Source organism: Fistularia commersonii, chromosome 22 (assembly GCF_037954325.1).
Source record: "Fistularia commersonii isolate RoL2024-O1a breed Wild chromosome 22, RoL_Fcom_v1.0, whole genome shotgun sequence".
Classification (NCBI taxonomy): domain Eukaryota; kingdom Metazoa; phylum Chordata; class Actinopteri; order Syngnathiformes; family Fistulariidae; genus Fistularia; species Fistularia commersonii.
The window spans coordinates 1,961,815-1,982,476 of NC_141305.1; the positions used below are offsets into that span (position 1 = coordinate 1,961,815).

At 45.4% G+C, this 20,662-nt stretch overlaps 1 protein-coding gene across 1 annotated transcript; it reads right to left on the minus strand.

The window, feature by feature from the left end:
• On the minus strand, positions 1-18,882 carry mccc2 (methylcrotonyl-CoA carboxylase subunit 2). Its single transcript, XM_086170007.1, has 17 exons — positions 18,665-18,882; positions 17,322-17,388; positions 15,999-16,083; positions 15,410-15,511; positions 14,518-14,645; positions 13,237-13,349; positions 12,480-12,593; positions 11,353-11,417; positions 10,910-11,009; positions 10,734-10,829; positions 9,905-9,977; positions 9,726-9,802; positions 7,486-7,552; positions 6,354-6,510; positions 3,950-4,064; positions 2,190-2,275; positions 1-304 (listed from the first exon to the last, which is right to left on the minus strand). The coding sequence occupies exons 1-17, from the start codon at positions 18,794-18,796 to the stop codon at positions 187-189; spliced, it is 1,695 nt and encodes a 564-aa protein (XP_086026133.1). The 5' UTR covers positions 18,797-18,882; the 3' UTR covers positions 1-186.
• Between the last annotated feature and the right edge of the window lie 1,780 nt (positions 18,883-20,662).

Consider the following 20,662-nt stretch of genomic DNA (forward strand, 5'->3'; position numbering starts at 1 on the left):
GTTTTTTTTTTTTTTTCGGGACAGTTCGGTGTTTATGCGACGTAACAGTTACAGGTTAAGGCACGGGAGCTCGTCTGTTGCACGACAACAGTTTCGGTCAGTCCTAAAAGGGTGGCGGTGTTTGTGTTCGATCGAGCGACGTGGAAAAAATAGTCCGTGTAAATCCAGGGCGCCGCTTTTCCCGCGTCACATCCTGAACACGCCGAAGCGCGTCTTGACCGCCGGCGCGTTCAGGGCCGCGCTGAGGCTCAGGCCCAGGATCAGACGGGTGTCGGCCGGGTCGATGATCCCGTCGTCCCACAGCCTGTGAGAAGGAGAAGAAAGAGAAGGTGCTGTTAGATGTGGACCGGAGAATCACAAAAGGGCCGTGGTGTTTCCCGCAGAGGAACACCTTCTCAAACATCACGCCTGCAAAAACACTTTTGGGATTCATCGTGACGCAATGTTCGATGACGGTCGACAACCGGAGTCTCATCTTCTGGTTGAGTTCCTGCTCTTGGACGGGGTCACGGGGGTTCTTTGGAACGGTCCTGGACTCTCTGATGCCTCCTGCAGGACTTTTCTATGGATCCCTACCAATTCCATCATAAAAAACTGCGCCGCCTGCAAGTCAACCAAGTTGATTTTCATTCATTCGTTCACTCATTACCAACACCAACTGGGCCAAATACAAACAAACATCTCTGCATTTCAGAAGCTCCAATTCAACTCCTGTTTTTGGACTGTGAACATGGCGACCCCACACAGAAAGCCCCGTCCTAATCCAATCATGGACCTTCTCGCTGCGCCTCCAGAAGATAACTGCTTTCAAACCCGACAAGCATCCTGCGATGAGATGCTGACATCTTCTTCTTCCCCTTTGGATGTTACCTTCGGGGTTCTCCACAGAGAATCCACCTTCTCCATCTAACCTCTGGATCCTCCTCTCTCACATCAACTCACTTCATATCCCGTCTCACTACGTCCATCAATCTTCTCTTTGGTCTCACTCTAGACCAGGGGTGGGCTATAACTTGCGATTTGAAAATTTCAATGTTTTGGCATTTTATTTCAATCAAAAAAAATAATAATAATAATATAAATGTACTGACCGACACTATTTTGGAAAAGAAAAAGAGAAGGAAAAAAAAAAAATTAAAAAATAAGTCTCTAAATTCAATATTGATTGAAAATACTCGTTAAAATAATCAAAGAAAATAGTTTGGCGGGTCGTATAAAAATGTGGCTCACCCAGGTCAATTCCGGCATCCGTCTATCAATCATCTACCATCTCAGTCTGGTTTCTCTGACCTTCTCTCCAAAACATCTAACATGATGGACTCGTTCCTGGTCCTCTCCATCCTGGTCCCTCCCAAAGAGAACCTCAGCATCTTCACCTCTGTGACCTCCAGTTCTGCCTCCTGTCTTTTGGTCATTGTCAGTGTTTGTAGACCATCCGTCTCGTCCACCTTTCCTTCTGGCTGATAGTCCTCTAACACTTTTCTCCACCCATTTCCACCTGCTTGAACCCATTCCTCCACGCTCTCCTACGCTCTGAACTGTTGAACCGAAGTACTTGAAATCCTCCGACTTCTTGATCTCCGCTGAGATCCTCTCTGTAAAAAAAAAAAAGCTCTTAAAAGTTGCTGTGTCTGTTGTGATATTAATGGTTGGCCGGCCTGTGCAAACAGGACATGTGGGTTAAATGGAGGGAATAATAGCCCGGCGACAGTTAGCATCTTTAATGGGGCTTTGATTAAAAGGTCGGCGAGTCAACGACCAGTTTACAACACGCCTTTTGTCCGTTGCGGCGTTCTCTCCGTCCGCAGCTGGCTCCGCCGCGATAATAAATACCTTTTATTTATAGTCGTTCGCGGCCGGCGGACATGACGGCGGCGTCTTGAGGCATTGTTGTGTATCTTATCTGCTCCGCCGCCAGAATGTGTGCCGCGCGAGCCTCTGACACCTTCCCTTTACTTTTATCTCATTCCTTCCGAGTGTTTATGTGACGTCGTTTCGGTCGGGGACGCCGGCGTGAAAAGCGGCGATCCGTCTCCGCCGCGGGACGACCGAATCGCCATGACGACCGTTTCCGTGGCGAACCCTGAGCGCTCATGGCAACAAGTGAGTTCTGGATGGGATTTTAGCGGGAAAAAATGAACAAACGTTGGACTTGTAACGGAGATTTAATTCTTGTAAACACCCCTCACCTGGCGCTGGAGTAATACGGGCTGCCCTCCTCCTCGAACCGACGGACGATGGGTTCCTTCATGGCAGCTTCCTGCTCCGCGGTGAACTGTTCAAAATGCGGGAGACAGCAGAGACGGAGGATGAAGACACTTGCGATGGCGTCCTGGAGGGAAAGGGCGACGTCGCAGAAGCAACGCGATGTGTGTTCGCGGATGTAAAAAAGTAAAGCTGTTCGTTTTCTGTGCAGAGACACTGCGGCGGTAATCAAATGAGTGTGAACGCTTTTTTTTTCTCTAAATGCGTTTTTATTTTTGTAAATTTTTTTTTTCCTCTTGCCACTAAGCGACATTTAATTTTTCTTTGAATTTTTTTTTTTTTTTTTTTTTTTTTTTTTGCAGGAGGAAAAATGTTTGCACTTGATTTTACTACGGAGGAGGTTTCAGATAGAGCCTGGAGAAATAAGTGCAACTGATTTTTTTTTAAGATAAGATGGAGTTTATCAATCCCAGACAGGGAAATTCAATTGTCACCACAGCATTGCAGTTGTGGAACACTGTGCAAACAGTGATAATAGAAAGAATACCAATAAAGGATATGTGGTATAAATAAACAAAGACTATTTTCAATATAAAAACAAAAAAAAAAACGCCTTATGCAGGGAGTGGTTATAGAAATAGCAGAGGTACAGTAGGTGATGTGACTGAAAGAAATATGATAATAAGTAAGGTGCCCTGGAGAAAATGTATATACATATATATATATAAATAAATATAATTATTGCTCAGATAAGATGGAGGTAGTGCAAAAGAATATTTTGGTGATGCCCGTAAGCAGCATCCACACGGCGGCACATTAGAAAAGTGTGTGTATATGCGGTGTGTATTTTTGTTTTACATCATTTATTTGATGATTAATGTTGTTTTATAGGCAATAACTTTTATAGGTTGTTGGTTTCAAGTTTAATACGTGCAATAAGGTCATTTCAATAAGTTTTCTCTCAACACCGAACCGCTCCGGCCCTCGGCCCTTAAAAATTGTGGCCCCGTTTGGACTCCGACCGTGTGAAACGGACCGCGTCTACAACGCATCGGTCCGGTTCCGCCACGTTCACATCTGCCCAGAGGAGCTCCACTGAGGCGGGCAGGTGCGGAGGAAAAGAAATAAATAAAATAAACAAAAAAAAAAAAAATAGAATAAAATAAAACCACCCCTGGACCGCATCGGGGTTCAGCCTGGCGTTCTTAATGAACAGGAAACTCGGCGTAAACAAGGCGCCGGTTGATTGCACCTCATCTGTTAGCGGGGACGACTCTGCGGTGAGACCGGCCCACCCGACAGAATCGGGCGCTCCTGCTGCGCATGTTAATGCCGGTTTTATCTACTAAAGACGCGTTTGTTCATCTACAAGGCCGCGGCAATTATAAAACCCAGGATGTAAGAGGAACTACGTTTGACTGGCAGATTCATTATTCCCGGAAAATGAATCAATAATTACCCCCGCTGCCGTTTCCGTCGTGTTTGCGGAGCGGAGCCGCCCCCTCGGAGGCGGAGGCGTAGAAGGGGCGCGGGGGCGTTACGGCGCCGGTTGACACGTTCCGACCGCCGCGCTTTGATGACTGCGCTTTTTACGACTCCTAACACTGATATCATTTCTTCTGTATGTAAAAACGATCTCAAGGCAGCACCGGGAGAAAACCCTCCGGTCGTAACGTTTTGGCGGCCGACCCGCCCGGAGCCTCGCCGATGACGCCCGAGTTGGAATGACTAATGCGAGTTGTACCTCCTTTCCCTCGCGCGCCTTCTGGTCCTTGGTGATGGTGGCCAGAACCGTGGCCGCCTGCTCGCCGCCCATCACCGAGATCCTGGAGTTGGGCCACATGTAGAGGAATCGGGGGCTGCGGGGCGACAAGACGGGAAACGCGGGTTTGTTTTTGCTGTCGAAGTGGAGTCGAGAAGCAGCCGCCGTCGAAGATCTGATCGTCGTGTTTTTATACAAGGTGCAATCCTACGCTTGACTTTTCAAAATGATCCTATTATATTTAATATGTGCTATTTTTACACTCATTATCAGGTGCGATACATCCTCTCAGAATATTACTCTCCAGCTGAATTGCCATTATTTTGCTTTACTTCCTACTTGGGGTCTCTTATCAGCCTAAAAACTACTTATGAGAGACTTTTTTTAATATACTTAATTATTATTTACTGTGACTGTCATTTTGGAGCCATCTGGCTCAGAAATTCCCTTTGGAATGACTAAAGTTTTATCTTAAAAACTGTTCGGCTCCAATTTGTTTCCAGGAAGTAGCCTCCTCCCGGGGGAAGCTTTTAGTTTTGTGTTCCCAAACCACAAAAGAAGAAGGCGGTGGAAGATGCCACAGCGCACGTGGGAAAATGGAAAAAAAAAAAAAAAGCACTATAAAACCTGTTGATGCAACTGAACTATCATCCTGCTATCACTTTCACTTTTTTTTTTGCAACTGCAGCTTAGTACTTCATTCACTTGAAAAAAACAAATCAAAAGAATATCGCACTCTCACCCTCAGCATAACTCGGCGTCGTTCTCTGTGAAATTATTTCTAATTTTATTTGCTTTTTTTGGTACCGTGGATGTGAAGAGAAACACTATTTAAATGCTCTGTAGGTGTGAACGTACGGCAATATTCTTGTGAAAAACTTCTTGTCTTGGCGACTGGGTTTGATTTTCTTCACTTGAAGGTGTTTCGGCCCTTATCTGAGAAGCTTCTTCAGGAGTAATGGGGGGTTGTTATGCTAGTGGAGGTATTGTTCAAGAGCAAATTAGTGGGTTTACCACAGAAAAACATCTCTGGAGAGAAGAGGAGGCCGCAGACACAACCTTTCACAAATGTACAACACCGTGCCGGGATCAATATCGCGGCAGATTTGCACACGAGGACCCGGACCATCTGCACCCCCAAAAGTACCAGGAAAGACCCTCCACCAGAAGCAGCCCCGGAAACATCCACATGAGCCTCAGTTCATGGGATCCAACAGGTTTCACTCCTTTGGCTTCACCTCGTCACATTTCAATCCAGGTCATCCCACTGAGTTGCAACGGATGACAGCCCTTATACCTACTTTCTGCAGATCAGATCAACTTTTCCATTTACACAACAAGCCACCATGAACCGGAACCCTTGCAGTCATATTGGGAAACTCCCCAGAGGTCATTAGAACTGGAGAAGCCTCTGGGACGAGGCCTGAAACACCTTCAAGTGAAGAAATTTAAGTCCAGTTGCCAAGACGGGAAGATTTCGACGAGAAGTCACCATCACCTGGATGACTGGGAACCTTCACAGATATGGCAGTATTGACACTGACAACCATGGACCATCAGATGGTTGGAGTGTTCTTATCTTCTCTTATCTTCTCTGTGAAGAACCCTGTGAGCCATTAGCTAACTCCGCGCTTATTCTGGCCAAAATGTAGACGTTCCTCTACGAGCCTTGGGTGCCCCTTGGAGGCGGGTGCAGGCCAGAAGAGCTTCGTCGCTCCCATTTCTTGAAAGAAAGTCACAAAAGAGACCCGTGACCACAGTGGTTTTTAAAAATGGCGCTCAGCAGCGTGCAGGAAGCACCTGGCCGTCAAAGGGCCCGGCATCTTAGCAGGAGCGAAAACCGTTCTGGGAAACGTTCCTAAAGGCGCTCTAGAGAGCCGAGGTGGGAAGTGCAACCCGCGGGGACGGTTTCAATATTTCAAAAAGCTGCGCCGATTGTTCCAGCATACATTTTTTAAAATGTAAAATAAAGCTTAGTCGAGAACTTCCAAGAGCGCGCGGACCCCTAGGTCTTTACTTTCTTTCACAGGCTGGAAGATAAGCAAAACTACCGTTCTGTATTCCACAGCAACTTAACATCTGCACGCAGGTCTGAATGTAGTCCGGGGACATTTTCCAGAGACGGTCGACCTGTTTTCCTCAAAAACAGTGTTTTTTTTTCTAATCAAAGAAATGCCCGTTTGCAGGACTAAGCCGCCTTCATGAGCGGCGGACGGCAGTCGAGTGGAAAACTCCAGGGGTTGCCGATCTCGTTATTCCGACGGCGCCGGCGTCTCCGGTGCATTTCGCTCAAATTAAATGATGCATAATTCAGATTTCCGCGTTCGACCGGTTCCGACTTTGCTCTTACTCGTCGGCCCAGCAGGCGTCGGGGACCTTCACGTACCTGTAGGCTCTGCCGCACATCCCGTAGTTCCCGGCGCCGTAGGAGCCGCCGATGATGACCGTGATCTTCGGCACGTTGGCGCAGGCGACCGCCGTCACCATCTTGGCGCCGTCCTTGGCGATGCCACCGGCCTCGTACTCTCGACCCACCATGAATCCTGCGGCGGGGAGGAAAACGGGTCAGAAGATCGCCAGAACGGGAGATGGATATCATCATTTTGACTCGTGACGGGTTTGTTATTGCTGCGTCTTCTCCTCATGAACCTCCTCTCTGTCCAAACCATCTCAGTCGAACTTTTATCTCCGCAATGTGCTGCCCCTCTGATGGACTCCTTCCTGATCCTCTCCATCCTCCTCTAAGAGGAACCTCCACATCTTCATCTCCAGCTCTCACCTGCATCTCCTTCACCTTTCCATTTAATTCTCCTCAATCATCACTTTTCTCCATCCATTCCAACCTTCTCTCCAGCGTCTCCGTTGCTCTGTTGACCCTTGGTACCACCACCTTCTCCATCTCCATCCCTCTCATTCACACACACACACACCTATCCCGTCTCGCTCCAGCCAACCTTCTCCTTCCCGGTTCGTACCGTCGCCTCTGCAGATGTTCCTCCACCCACAGAAGATGTTTGTTTTTAGGCTTCTTCTTTACCAAACTCCCTTCTCCCATCGTTTGCTGTTCACCATTAAATGCTCATAAAACCCATTCCTTTCAAAACTTTCCCCGGGACTTTTCCGCTTTCTCCACCACCCCCCTCATCGATCTTTTATTGTTCACGGCTACGGAATCGTCTTTATTATTTATCCGTGATGATGATCCCCCCCCCCCCCGAACCTCCCCTCGCCACGTCTCGTAACGTCAGGTTGTGTTTTATGCTCAAAACTTCCCCAAAACTGGGGAAAAACACATTAGCCGAGCGAAGTTCTTCTTTTTCTCGCCCTCCGTCAAAGCGTTACTGCCCCTAAATCCCGCTGCTGTTACAGCGTTACGGGAAAAAAAAAAAAAAAAATTAAACGGGATTAATGAAATATCAATAAATTAATAACGCATGTCCTCGTCCTTATTTTCAAATCCGGCCCGGAGCGGCTTGCAAAGAAATTAAAAGTAAATAAAATTAAGAGGGCTCTCTTACCTGTTATGTTTTGGAGGAATATGAGTGGGATGTTTCTTTGGCAGCACAACTCAATAAAATGCGTGCCCTGAAAAATGAATTCAACATAGAATGATTTATATATTTATATTTTTTTTTGAGTGCGTGTGTGTGTGTGTGTGTACAGATTGAATAACACACATGCGGAAGGGCCACCTTCCTATTCTTCTGGGGAACGGGAGAAGTAAACAAGACAAGGACAAACAAAACAGCTGTGTTTAAGTGTAAGCGACCGAAGCGCGGCCCGAAAAATAAACCTGCCTTCAAGCATTCCCTGCTTGTCCAGGTGCCGGCGCCTTAATCCCGGAGGGGGGCGACGGGAGGGGAAGAGGTTTATCGAAGCACAGCGGAGGTCACGTCGCTTCACGCCGGAGATTACCGCGAAGGCGCCGGGAGTTGCGGCGGCCTTCAGCCGAGCCGGAGAAACGCGACGGCGGCACCTGCCAGGGGCGACTTTGCGAGCAAACGAGCACAAAAGACGGCGCGCCGCGAAGAGACGCCTCATTTCCATAGGCTTTGTATCGCTGAATTACTCATGTGTCTTCTCCTGTTTTGGCAGTTACCTCTGCTGGCTCGCTCCCCTTCTCCACGAGCTGTCTGTCTTACGCTGGGAAGTGTAAACAAAGAGCGAGACAATGCAAAGGATGGCTACCTAATAAAAACTGTCACTCGACGGGAAATGAATCATCAGTTTGCTGCCAGATCTGCGGCGCCACGGCGTAAATCCAATCATTTCATTGCCGCGCGCCCTCTCACAACAACGGCGAAAAAAAAAAAAAAAAAAATTTAAGCAAGGAGAAATGCCTTTGACAATTAAACATAAAAGAAATCCAAGCGACCAATGACAGGAGCTGGAAGGAGGTGAGGGGGAGGAAAAAAAACAAAACAAAAAAAAAAAAAAGCATCTTGAAATGCAAGGAGAGTATTGATTTTCCTCGTGCTGTGCTCTTCGAACGTGCTCGGGCCCGGAGCGCGGTGTCAGTCCCTTTCAGCAATAATTACACAGAGCAGATAACCCTCTGCTCCCACTGTCACATCCACACCACGTGGAAAAAGGGAATCAAAGAAAGCGTAGCGGCGTGCCGCGCCGACCCCGCCGCCGCCCCTCAACCCTGTAATCCAATTTCAAAAATGTGTTTGAAAAACACATTAGTCCGTAATCACGAATCACAAACCCGGCTCCTCTTCTTCGGGTCCGGCCCGGTCAGACCGGCACGGCTCGCAAATTAAGCCAATTATATTAAATGAAAATGATCTTTCTCCCCTCGACCCCCCCCCGCCCCCCCAGTTTTTTTTTTTTTTTTTTTTAAAACACCGTTATTACGCCGCCGCCGAGTGCACTCATGAGGCTGCCTGCAAAAGTGCAATTATTCCACGTGAAAAGCTCTACACCTTGCCGACACAGAGCCGGAGGACTGAGGCGGCGTCTGGAAATATTTGTAATCTACGACACCGGGCGGCGGATCGCTCGCTGCAAAACACAGAGCGGCGACGGTATTGTGTTAACGTCCTTGACATTCAGAGAGTGCATTACAAGCACCTCCTCCTCAGCGAGAAGGTGGCTCTTTGCACTTTGCAAAGAGCCCGCGTTTTTTTTTTTTTTTTTTTTTTGCATCCCTTTTGTTTTCTTAATGATTTCTAATTCCTTGACTTTTTTTAAATTGCTTCTTAATAAATTGCATGAACGCTACTTGAGCAGAGAATAGAGTAAGAGGGTGGGCGGGGGGGGGGGGGGGGGGGGGGGTTCATCTGCTTGCCTCAACTTGGGAAGAAAAAGCTTGTGGAATCAAGAACTCGAGAAAATAGAAAATGTGCTACTGATCTGCAAATTCACGGTTCCGTAAAAGCAAAAGACGCCATGTTTTCCGCCGCACATCGCAGCTACTTTCGTACCAAATATGACACCAGGTGTGGCAGCACTTCATGTTTGTGAAAACGACAGCCGTATGGGATTATTTGACTGATATGTTTGTTCATTCATTCATTATCTGTAAGATTTCAACACAGAAAGGTCTCCTGTGGGAATCAAACCAGGGACCTTGTTGCTTTTGGGCAGAAGTGCCAACTGCTGCGCCAAAATGCCGCCCTCTCAGCTCAAATACGTTAAAAAAAAAAAAAAAAAAAGGACCATTGGTCAGGTTGACTTTTCAGAAGACAAATAAAAATGAGTTTTAAAAGAGTTCTGGGTGGTGTGATCATCTGCGCTTCCGAAGGAGATTTACCTTCTTTGCAGACTCTGAAAATAAGACCCCGTTGTTGCCAATAATTCCAACTGGGTAGCCGAATATTCTTGAAAACCCTGGAGAGGGAATAGAACAAAAAAAAAAAAAAAACAAAAGCCTTAATATAGTGGAGCAGAACATAAATAAAACAATTATGGCCCGGTTTTCATTTGACGTACCCGTAACCAGCGTGTCTCCATAAAAAGCCTTGAACTCGTCAAACTTACTCCCATCCACGATCCTGGCAACAACCTGCCATCACATTGATAGAACGGGACATTTATTGCCACAAATGTGCAACACACAGAAAACACACACACACACACACACACACACACACACACACACACGCACGCCTCCAATCCAGTCAGTCAATGCTTTGACTATTGGTCCACACTGTTGCTGCCGTGATCAATTATTTAAATCAGTTTGCATTATCAACAGGTATATTATGTCCATTGCCTGAAATCGCTTAACTTCTTATGGCTTTAGTTATAAGTGTGCTGTTTAAAAATGCAGTTTGGCATCTAACCAGACAGCAGTGGGTGCAGATTTAATAAATAAATGAACATTAAGTACATTTCCAAGTGATTTACAGAGAGGATGCAATGAACATATTCAATAGATGGATATGTGCATTAAATATAGTGGACTATAAACAAGAACTATGGATGTAATTGACAAACACAAAAGAACAGATAATAAGTTATGCTATATAATTGGTGTATAGTATTTGTGGAATTGATTTCACTTTCTATTTGTATGCAAATTAGACCGCATGTTTTTTTTTTTCAATTCTCTTATTTTGCTACACGTGACGCGAGTGCTAACACGTGTTCTCAGTTTAGCCGTATAATTAACAGGCTAACCTGTTTTAAAACTGCCTTAATCCCGATATGAGATGCTGACGACGAAGAACATTTCTTCAGAGGAAAGAGCAGATAGCTTTTCTTCATTCCTCTTTTAAAACGCGCGCGCACACACACACACACACACTCGCACACACACCTCTCTGACATCAAAGTTGCGTTTCAAGTTGTCGCCCACTATTCCGTAGAGTTCATCCGCGGGGTAAAGCGGGGCTTCAGTGGGCTCCGTGGTGACCTGAGGGACGGACGCAATAGAACGTGAACTTTGTCCGAAAATTTAAAGAAAAGAAAAAAGAAAAAATACGGCGGACTTGCCTGGATATTCTTCCTGTAGTTGAGGCTGCGCACGGCCTTTCTGGCCAAATGGAGCGCGTGGTTGTCGTCCAGGGCGTAGTGGTCCGTCACACCCGATTTTCTGAATGACGAGAGGCAAAAACAAAAAAAAAAAAAAAAAAGTTGAAAAATCCATGGCGGCGAGAGTCAGAATCACAGGCACTTGTTTTATCAAAGCGTAATGGAATAAATAGAAATTGCAATGAATTACGCCACATGAGGGCGTGGAGCGGAGGTCTGCTACGGAGTGTGATGATCAGAAACGAAGTGAGGAAACCAGGTGAGACTCACCGGAACTAACGTGTTCATACTTTAACAAATCCTGCCTTCGACTGTGTCAAAAATGCTCCTTTGTAACACGGAGGGGTTTTTCTGAAGAAAAAAAAATCCTGAAATGCAGAAGAGGCTAAAAGTTTGCTCCGTACCTGCAGTGAAGATCTGCGCCGCCGAGGTCCTCAGCTGACACCTGCTCTCCAGTGGCTGCTTTGACCTGGAAAGGACATAGAGATTCAAATATGCAGATACTTCTCCCTTGGAGAGACACCGCCAGCATCTTCTTCTTCTTTTCCTTTGGGCTTCTCCCTTCAGGGTCTCCTCAGCATCAACCTTCTCCATCTAACCCTATTCTCTGTATCCTCCTCTCTCACCAGCTAACTTCATATCCTCTCTCACTACGTCGTCCATAAATCTTCTCTTTGGTCCAATTCCAGCATCCGTCTACCAATATATTCACTCTCCCTCCTCCGTCCATGACTCAACCATCTCAGTCTGGCTTCTCTGACCTTCTCTGCGAAACATCTAATATGTGCCGTCCCTCAAATGGACTCCTTCCTGATCTTATCCATCCTGGTCACTCCAAAAGAGAACCTCAGCATCTTCATCTCTTGAGGCCTCCAGCTCTGCCTCCTGTCTTTTGGTCATTGCCACTGTGTGTAGACCATCTCACCACGGTCTCCTCCACCTTTCCTTTCCTTCTGGCTGATCATCTTCTCTCTCATGGTACCCCTGACATTTTTCTCCACCCATTCCAGCTTGCTTGAACCCATTTCTTTATCTCTTTTCCACACCTTTTCCTCTTTTCTCTGGACTTTTGACCCTAAGTACTTGAAATACACCTGCAGTCTACATATCACTGTTTTGAACATCCAGACCGACAACCTGTAAACGGATGTCTAATATACACTCTTTCGTCAATCTTGATATAACATACATACTTGACACCCAAACTGGGTGTTGCTCAATTTGAAACTTAATTCACTTCCTTTTTTTCTTGCTAATGCCTCTGTAACATCGGCTGTTTTCAAAAGTTCAGTTGCTATTCTGGCGTTTGAAGAAGTCGCAACATCTTTTTTTATCAATTTAATCATTGACGTTATAATTGTTACGCTGCTGTTACGAAGCAATTTCCCCTATTGGGATCAATAAAGTTTATCTTATCTTATCACAGCGATAGACTATTTCTGCACCACTATAACGGCCGGTCCGAATTAGCGAGCTTTATCCGACGGCAGGGGGAAAAAAAATAAAAAATAGCACAGATAGCTTAGCTAACCAAAGGAGGTCCTCCGAGGAAGATGGTTCCCTGCTTCCTCACGATGATGCTTTCATCCGCCATGGCCGGGACATAAGCTCCTCCGGCGGTGCAAGAGCCCATTACAACCGCAATCTGAGAAAGGCAAGGAAAAATAATGAATCCCTTTCAATTAGGGACAACCAATATGCTAAGAAATCTGCATCTGTGCTACATCGCAGTAGCTTTTGACAGATACTGTGACGGGACTATAGTTGGAAAGGTGGTATTTGCATTTGGCTCCCAGATAGATTAAAATAATGTGATGTTTTTGCTGGGGGTCTGTACCAAACAAACACGTCCCCGGTGTGTCTGGAGAATAAACAATATTAGCATGAATTCATTGCGGCGTCTGAACGGATTCAGGTGTGTTTATCCCCTCGGGGTCTGCGGCGGCGGAGGGGGGGGGGGGATATGAGCGCAAGTGGATCTGACTTTTCGACGGCACTATCTGCATTTAGCGGCGGCCCTCTATTTTTGTTTCCTTTCAGAGAGCCGGCATTAAAGGGCAGCTCTTCTCCGCTTGTCAATGGCGAGACGGGTTTCAGCCGCGTGCAGACGGCAGAAAAGATGAATAACTTACAGCTGTGCGGGTGAGATTCGCCGTCTCCGCTCGCTCTAATAACCATTTTAACTCTTTCTCACGGCAGACAAGTAAAAAGCACAAGTGCAAAGGAAAAACTTGTCCGCATTACAAGGGAATGCGTATTTTCGGATATGGAGCACACGGCGGCATCACCTGCGCTATTCCCTCCGACGACAGCCTGGCCTGGTTGTAGAAGATGCGTCCGAAGTGATCTCTGTCTGGAAAGACGTCTGCCTGTCTGGGTAGATTGGCTCCTCCGGAATCCACTGTCAAAGAACACGGAGAACAGGCGTGTTTTCCAGCAAAATGCGACCGAAAACACTCAACTACACCATATACTCAGGGCCACATAGAGAGACATACAACCGTTCACCATCTCACGCCACGCCAGGTCAATTTAGTCTGCAAAAAAAGCGGAGAACCTGGAGGAATCCCACACCGGGGGCGGGGGAGAACATGCAAACGCCGCCCAGATCGGCGGAATCCAACCAGGGAGCCTCTTGCTGTGAGGTGGAAGCGCTAGCCACCGCGAAAAGAAAAATAATAAAAACGAGGTAAAAATGCGTCTAAAAGCATCAGGATGTTTTCTTAAGTGGACTGACAGCAGAAAAAGTACAAAAGAAGAACACACACACACACACATATACACTGGATCCATCCTGCCTCGTATCAACGGTTCAGGCTGGTGGTGGTGGTGTAATGGTGTGGGGAATATTTTCTTGGCACTCTTTGGGCCCCTTGGCACCAATTGAGCATCGTTGCAACGCCACAGCCTACCTGAGTGTTGTTGCTGACCACGTCCATCCCTCTATGACCACAATGTACCCAACTTCTGATGGCTACTTTCAGCAGGATAATGCGCCACGTCATAAAGCTAGAATCATCTCAGACTGGTTTCTTGAACACGACAATGAGTTCACTGGACTCAAATGGCCTCCACAGTCACCAGATCTCAATCCAATAGAGCATCTTTGGGATGTGGTGGAACGGGAGATTCGCGTCATGGATGTGCAGCCGACAAATCTGCGCCAGCTGTGTGACGCCATCACGTCGATACGGACCAAACTCTCTGAGGAATGCTTCCGGCACCTTCTTGAATCTATGCCACGAAGAATTGAGGCAGTTCTGAAGGCAAAAAGGGGTCCAACCCGTTACTAGCATGGTGTACCTAATAAAGTGGCCGGTGAGCGTGTGTCCTGGGAGAGCAAGTTAGAAAAAGCCTGTGTTCCGAAGCGTTGCATAAGGCATCGGAGGGCACCGTGAAAGGTCTGGGTTTGTTCCTAGCCTCTCCTTTGTCACACCCGTTGTGCAGCGACTCGCGACCTCACTTCATTTTTCCGCCTCTAACTGATGCCAAACATTTGTGATTCACTCAAGGCTGCCATCCATTCCAGTAAAAGACGTGTACTTTTATTACAAACACTGGAAACTCACCAAGGTAAATGCAGGGCAGGTGGTTCTGCTGAGCGATCTCTTGTGCACGAAGGTGCTTCTTCACTGTGATCGGGTAGTACGTTCCCCCTTTGACGGTGGCGTCGTTGGCGACGATGATGCATTCTACCCTGTGACGGATGAACAATAAACACGTTATCTGGGTGCAGTCAGCAGTCGTTACATTTTGAATTCTATTCAAATGATGATACATGAGTGTGAACGTTCCAGCGCCTCCTTAATGGGACGGCGGTGTAGCCGGTTACCGATCAGTGGCCCGGACAAATGGAGCTCTAAAAAGGCCTGCGGTTGCAAAGTCATGATCTATATTTATTAGAAGAGGATCATCTTGGGCGGGGTGGGGCGCAAGTCATGCATTCATTGGCTATACCGTTTTTCCAGGGGGGCGGAGCCTATCCAGGGAGACATTCACTCTCTCATTTACACGTCATAGAAAGACAAACAACCATACCTGAGGCTATCGGACTTTTTAATTCCTCTTCCCTCAGCCGCAGGGAATCTTCAAATCTTTGTACTTAAGACCTTAAAACACTTGATAGCCTTAACCTTGACAATTTATATTTCATTGTATTTCTTATTCTCCCTCCTTCCTACTATTATCTATTATTGTTATGCTTTTGCTTGAAACTCTGGCACAACAATTTCCTTCGGGATAAATAAAGTTGTTCTCATCTCATCATTCACTTTTCCCGACAATTAAGGCACTACAATGAACCTCCTGCATGTTTTTGGACTGTGGCAGGAACAAGATGGAGAATCCACACAGAAAGGCAACCTGAAATCGACTGCTGAAATTGAAGTTTTTTTTAATTTTCCTCACATCTGACATGGCCGCCAGGCTAGTAAACATCAGAGGAGCTTGGAAACACTTTACCCTGACACCCGTCCAATCCCGGTGATGATACCTCCTGCCGGCACTTCCTCTCTGCCGTACAACTCGTGCGCTGCAAACTGGGACAATTCCAGAAAAGGAGTCCTGCAAGAAAAGCGGGTCACGATAAACAAGCAAAAGTAATTGGAGGGGGAATTGGAAAAGTGTTTGTGAGCTTTAAAGTTTACTTTATTTCAGATTTTACCCCAGAGGGGGGCAACCATGGTGCTGAGACGCTACATCGCTACTGATAATAAGTGCAGCAGGGTTGTGTGAATATATATATGTGTGTGTGTGTGTGTCTATATATGGATATATCCCGAACTATATGTACCTGTATAAATATATATACACACACACAAATATAAAAAAAGATGTTAGCATTCTGTTACAAACTGTTTCTCAAAAATCAGGATTTAATGTAATTTAATCACCTCTCCCTCAGCAAATCACTGCAATTGATCTCAATATCATTGGAAATGTAGTGATGGGATTTCTAAATGGGCAAATAAGATGTGAATATTAGCAGGTTAATGGTCTGAGTATTGGGACAGTTACAAGCCAAAGGTATATTTTGATAGCGGGACGTTACCCCGGATCCAGGAGTCTGTCTATACGCTCCCTCGGCAGGAGTTTCCCACGGGATGTGTGAAGGTTTCTGGCTTTCTCCCCCCCACCTGCGGCCAGAAGAGTCAATTCAGCGAGTTCCCAATCACCATTATTGCCATTTCAAGAAATTACATTGCATCTTGTACCCCAAGTGCCCAAAGTAGTTGCAATTAAATGACAATTCAGCACAACTTGTGTATACAATTACGTCGTTTTCCACAACAGAAAAAAAAAAAAAAAGCCCGAAGCTCAATTCAATTGAATACAAACAACCAATAAATCAGAGATGTACAGATGTGAGCGGGCGCAAAGGGGAGTTAAAGGCCGGCAGGAGTGAACTAGCAGCTGTTTTAAGCAGCCGAATTAAACACGACTTAATGCAAAATGGTCCCGCGGTTATAGTGCGTTTTTGCACCCCGCGGTTTAGGCTGGAAAGCATTCCCCGTTCGCACGCGGACCGTCAGAAGCAACTCGGGGGGGGGGGGGGCTCTTGCCCGAGGACCGAGAATCGAGAATTGACGGAGCTTGCGTGTGAACCATTTTTAGATTTTCTGCACCGGGGCGTTCGTGCTGTTTGCCTCTCATTAATATGTTGTCATAAAAATTAATCTCTGTGATGAACAGGACGCCGCACAACAGACGGCGCACCTGTCATTTTCCTCTGTTTTCCATTTGAAGGACTTCGGTTGGCGGGTCCCAGCAGGCCCCTTAATACAAGCGTCTGCACATAAAACCCCGAAAAATTATAAAAAACTGTTTGCGGCGAAGCACATCTAGCAAGAGTGATAATTGCAACTGCGTGTCGTCCGTCCGCCGCTCCGTCTCTCTGCTGGTGTGTCGTTTGCAGATCGGCGATAGAAAATAACAAAACACACAGCGTTCTTTGCTCTGGGTTCAGAAATATCGGGTCTCCCACCGGGACTGGAGATGTCTGTCCTCGGCATCAACTTTCCTTTATTGAGCCGCTGTGTTTCATTTCAGACGAGTTGCTGTCTGGCAGCCTGTCTATTTTAGTGCATACGCGGGCCACCCGGTGGCGGCAGTAATAAATGATTTAAAACCTTACCTGATATTCAGGCCAGATAAAGAAAATAAATATAAAAAAAACTGCAACATGCGCGTACCCGCTTCTGTCCTTCCTCAGCAAATATACAAATGCACGTCATCTGATTTACAGCTTTTACAGAGGTCGTTGTTACGAGTCACTAAAGGACGGCTACTTCTTGAACAACGACCGATACGGATTATTCCGAGCCGTTCGTACCCGAACGACGCTGGGTCAGTGAAGGATCGTTTCACAACCTACCCAATTTAATCTTCTCTGTTCGGCTTTTCAGCTCTTCCACGAGCGCCTGCATACGTGCGTAATTCTCCTGAAAGGCCAGAAGACGAGACATTTGGGTGGGATGTCAGTTCCAGATACAGTACGACATTAACAAAGAGTTGGCAAAACTTAATAAGTTGACAGGGGCGTGTTCGTGTTAAAGTTATCCATAAGAAACAAAACAGCCCCGAAGGCTTCAGTCAACAAAACAGTGAACATCTGTTACAGGAGGGAAAGCTTTGCCAAACACTTATGTATTATTCATTAGCTGCTGATGACAGAGGAACGGAATTAGCATTTTAATCAAAACATCATTCAGCACTAACAGGAAGCTGCCATATAATCCTTAGATCCAAATGAAATGTTAAACGACAACAGTTTCACCGGCTCTATTTGTAATATCTTTGCCTCTAAGGGTAAACACATCTGCTGAGCTGCAATGACCCCCCCCATCATAATCTGAAAAAGCAGGGTTTTTTTTTTTCCTATAGTTACAAAATGCAACAAGGGATCCGGCTCCGGAGAGCTAGACATATTCTCAAATTTTCATAGAAGTTAAAACCTGGCATTAAACTATACTTTTCAACTCCCACAACGACAAAAAAAACTTCACTGTAAATGACAGGAGTGCACAAAATGAATAGATATTAAATATTATGCAGGTAATAAGGTGAGCGATTGTAACTTGCACAATATTTTAACCACCTATTACCTGCAAATTCAATAAAAGGACATTGTGGTGCAAAACAATATGTTATGTTCAAAGTCATTGCCAAGCAAATATGCAGTAATTCACTTTAAAATGCTCTAGATTTAATAACAGGGGTCGTTGTATTTTTTTGTTGAACCCCAGTAATTATGTTTACTGTTTCTTGTGCTATTGGTGTTAAAGGGACAAAATTTTGAGCGTCAGGTGCTGTTATGCAGGTCTGACCTCTGTGACATTTATATTTTGACACAAAGAAGTTCAATCGAGTCCATTGAACTGCTGCTTGTGATATTTGAGATTATTTTAAGGTGATAAAGAAAGTAAAGTATTTTGAAAGCTCTGAAATGAAGTTTCTGACGAAGTGATGCTATCGTAAACACCAATAGCAACTCCAGGGTTTGACCTCTCCTGTCGGACAACTACTTGATGGTTATGTATTCCGAGTTGATCTGGGGGGTGATATAAGAATAAAAACAAGTAAATACAAGTGTTTATCACACTATTAGCGTGTTCTGAGAGGTTTTGTTTTTTTTTGGAGTTTGTGTTGACACCGTACAGCAAGGAGACGGACACCTTTTGGGCTAAGCTAGCAGGCGTTAGCAGCGGGCTAGCTTACCTGGTAGTCCGCGGACTGTGTGTCGGGCTGGGAGCCGAGTCGGGCCACTTTGTCGGCATGGTAGGGTCTTCCACACGCCAACGGGAGGCGTCGGCAACGGGACAACCAAGGTCTGACCGTCCGGAGGAGCATTTCGATGCTCGAATTGAGCTCAGCGTGCAATTTGTAGCTGCTAGCTAAAACGGAAAAGCCGGCGGTCTTCTTCTGTGGCTGGTTTTTGTGTGGAGTTGAACTCTTGCGCCACCTAGTGGCCAAAACGAGTACTTGCAAGCGTAGACATGGACAATTCCTTTATTTATTCTTTTTCGAGGATCAGAACTCTGACATTAATTGCATTTATTTCAAAAATGTGTGTTATAAGATCGGTATTTATGATTATACATTTCAAGTGCAAAAAGTGTTATATGTTGCATATAAATAATATATCCAGCCTCTCTGCATGCAACATTTCCGCCCTGAATATTTCCACTTACCTCTGCACGGCAATGATAATATTATTTTAGCACGCAAGAAAATAATAAAACATGTTGCTGAGCATAGATCCATGCTGCCATCATGTGACTTTGCTGGGCATTACACCACTAAAATAATCTGTATCTTGAACATGAGAGAAAAGGATAGACCTTTACAGGCTCAGTAATCACTTTTAAAGCAAACATTTTAATCCAATTACAACATTGTTTCCTTCTATACTTTATTAATCCCTTTGCGGGAGATTCATTCAATCCCTCATGCATGAAACATGAGCATCGGCGCGAGGAGCAGTTAGGGCAGACCCGGGCATTTTACGTCCCGTTTTGCTTTTTTTCCCGGCACGCCAAACTGTTTTATTTGAATATTTTCAATCAATATTTAATTTATAAACCCCTTATTTTCCTTCCTTTTGTTTAACTATGTATGGACGATGACATACAAAATAAGATCGGTACATTTCTATGATCATTGATGATTTTCAAGTTGAAATATAATCCAAAAAAAATCTAATATTTAAATTGCAATTTTCATTTTGTTTAATTTACATGATACCCAGTTGGCCCACGCCTAAAAATCAAATAAGAAATGTGGCCCGCCAGCCAAAATAATTACCCACCCTTGGGTGGTTATTTTCAAAGATAAGCGCTTCGATATTCTGGTATAAACAAGTTAAACAAGTTCTAACATAAAAGCAGGAGGTCTGACTTTGGATACAACAATTGGAAGTCTGGAATCGGTTTTGAAGGATTTTGGTGTTGCCTCCGTCACTAGGTGGCGCTGTGGTTAAGTGCTAAAAAGAAGAGGTTCTGGAAATGCAAGAGTTTGGAGCTGCAGCCCTGCGGCGTCCTGCACAGCAGGGTTAAATCCTCCAGCTCAAATATTCAATCAGGGCGATGACCGATCCATAATCAATACATCGTGTGCGACCGCGATATAAATAAGCCTATCTATTTAAAGACAGGACGGATTCTTTTCTCCTTTTTAACATATCCTTGTGATTCTTTAGCGTCGTGTGTTCTCGCCGAGCCAGTGTGTTTCAAAAAAAAAAAAAAGTGGATGAAAAAAAAGAAAAGGCCTTGTGTCTCATTTGGAGAGGTGAACCAAAGTTGGTTTTAAATGGGATTCCGAGTTGGTTTAAAAGCGTCGGAAAAAAAAAAAAAAAAAAAAAACATCCTTTCTGACCCGAGTGCTTTATTCAGAGGTAGAGTACATCTGGCAGAGAATTGGATGAAGAGCATTCAAAACAAGAGCTTTTAGTTCATTTAGTTTTAAGAGGCCTTTCTCCTCCAACGCTTTCATATTCTATCGGCGTGCATGAAAATGTCCGTGACCTCCACTCAAACACCTGCTCTTGTTTTCTTAGGAAAATATACAATTCTCACTTTTCGCGCGACCCGCCTCTCATCCGGCTCCCTCTACTTTACCGTGACCTTTGACCCCGTTCCCACCGCCGCCGCGCTGAAGTGATAGAATAAATGTAGAGGCATGGAAAGCCTCTTAAATTTTGATGGCTGCGATGGAGTG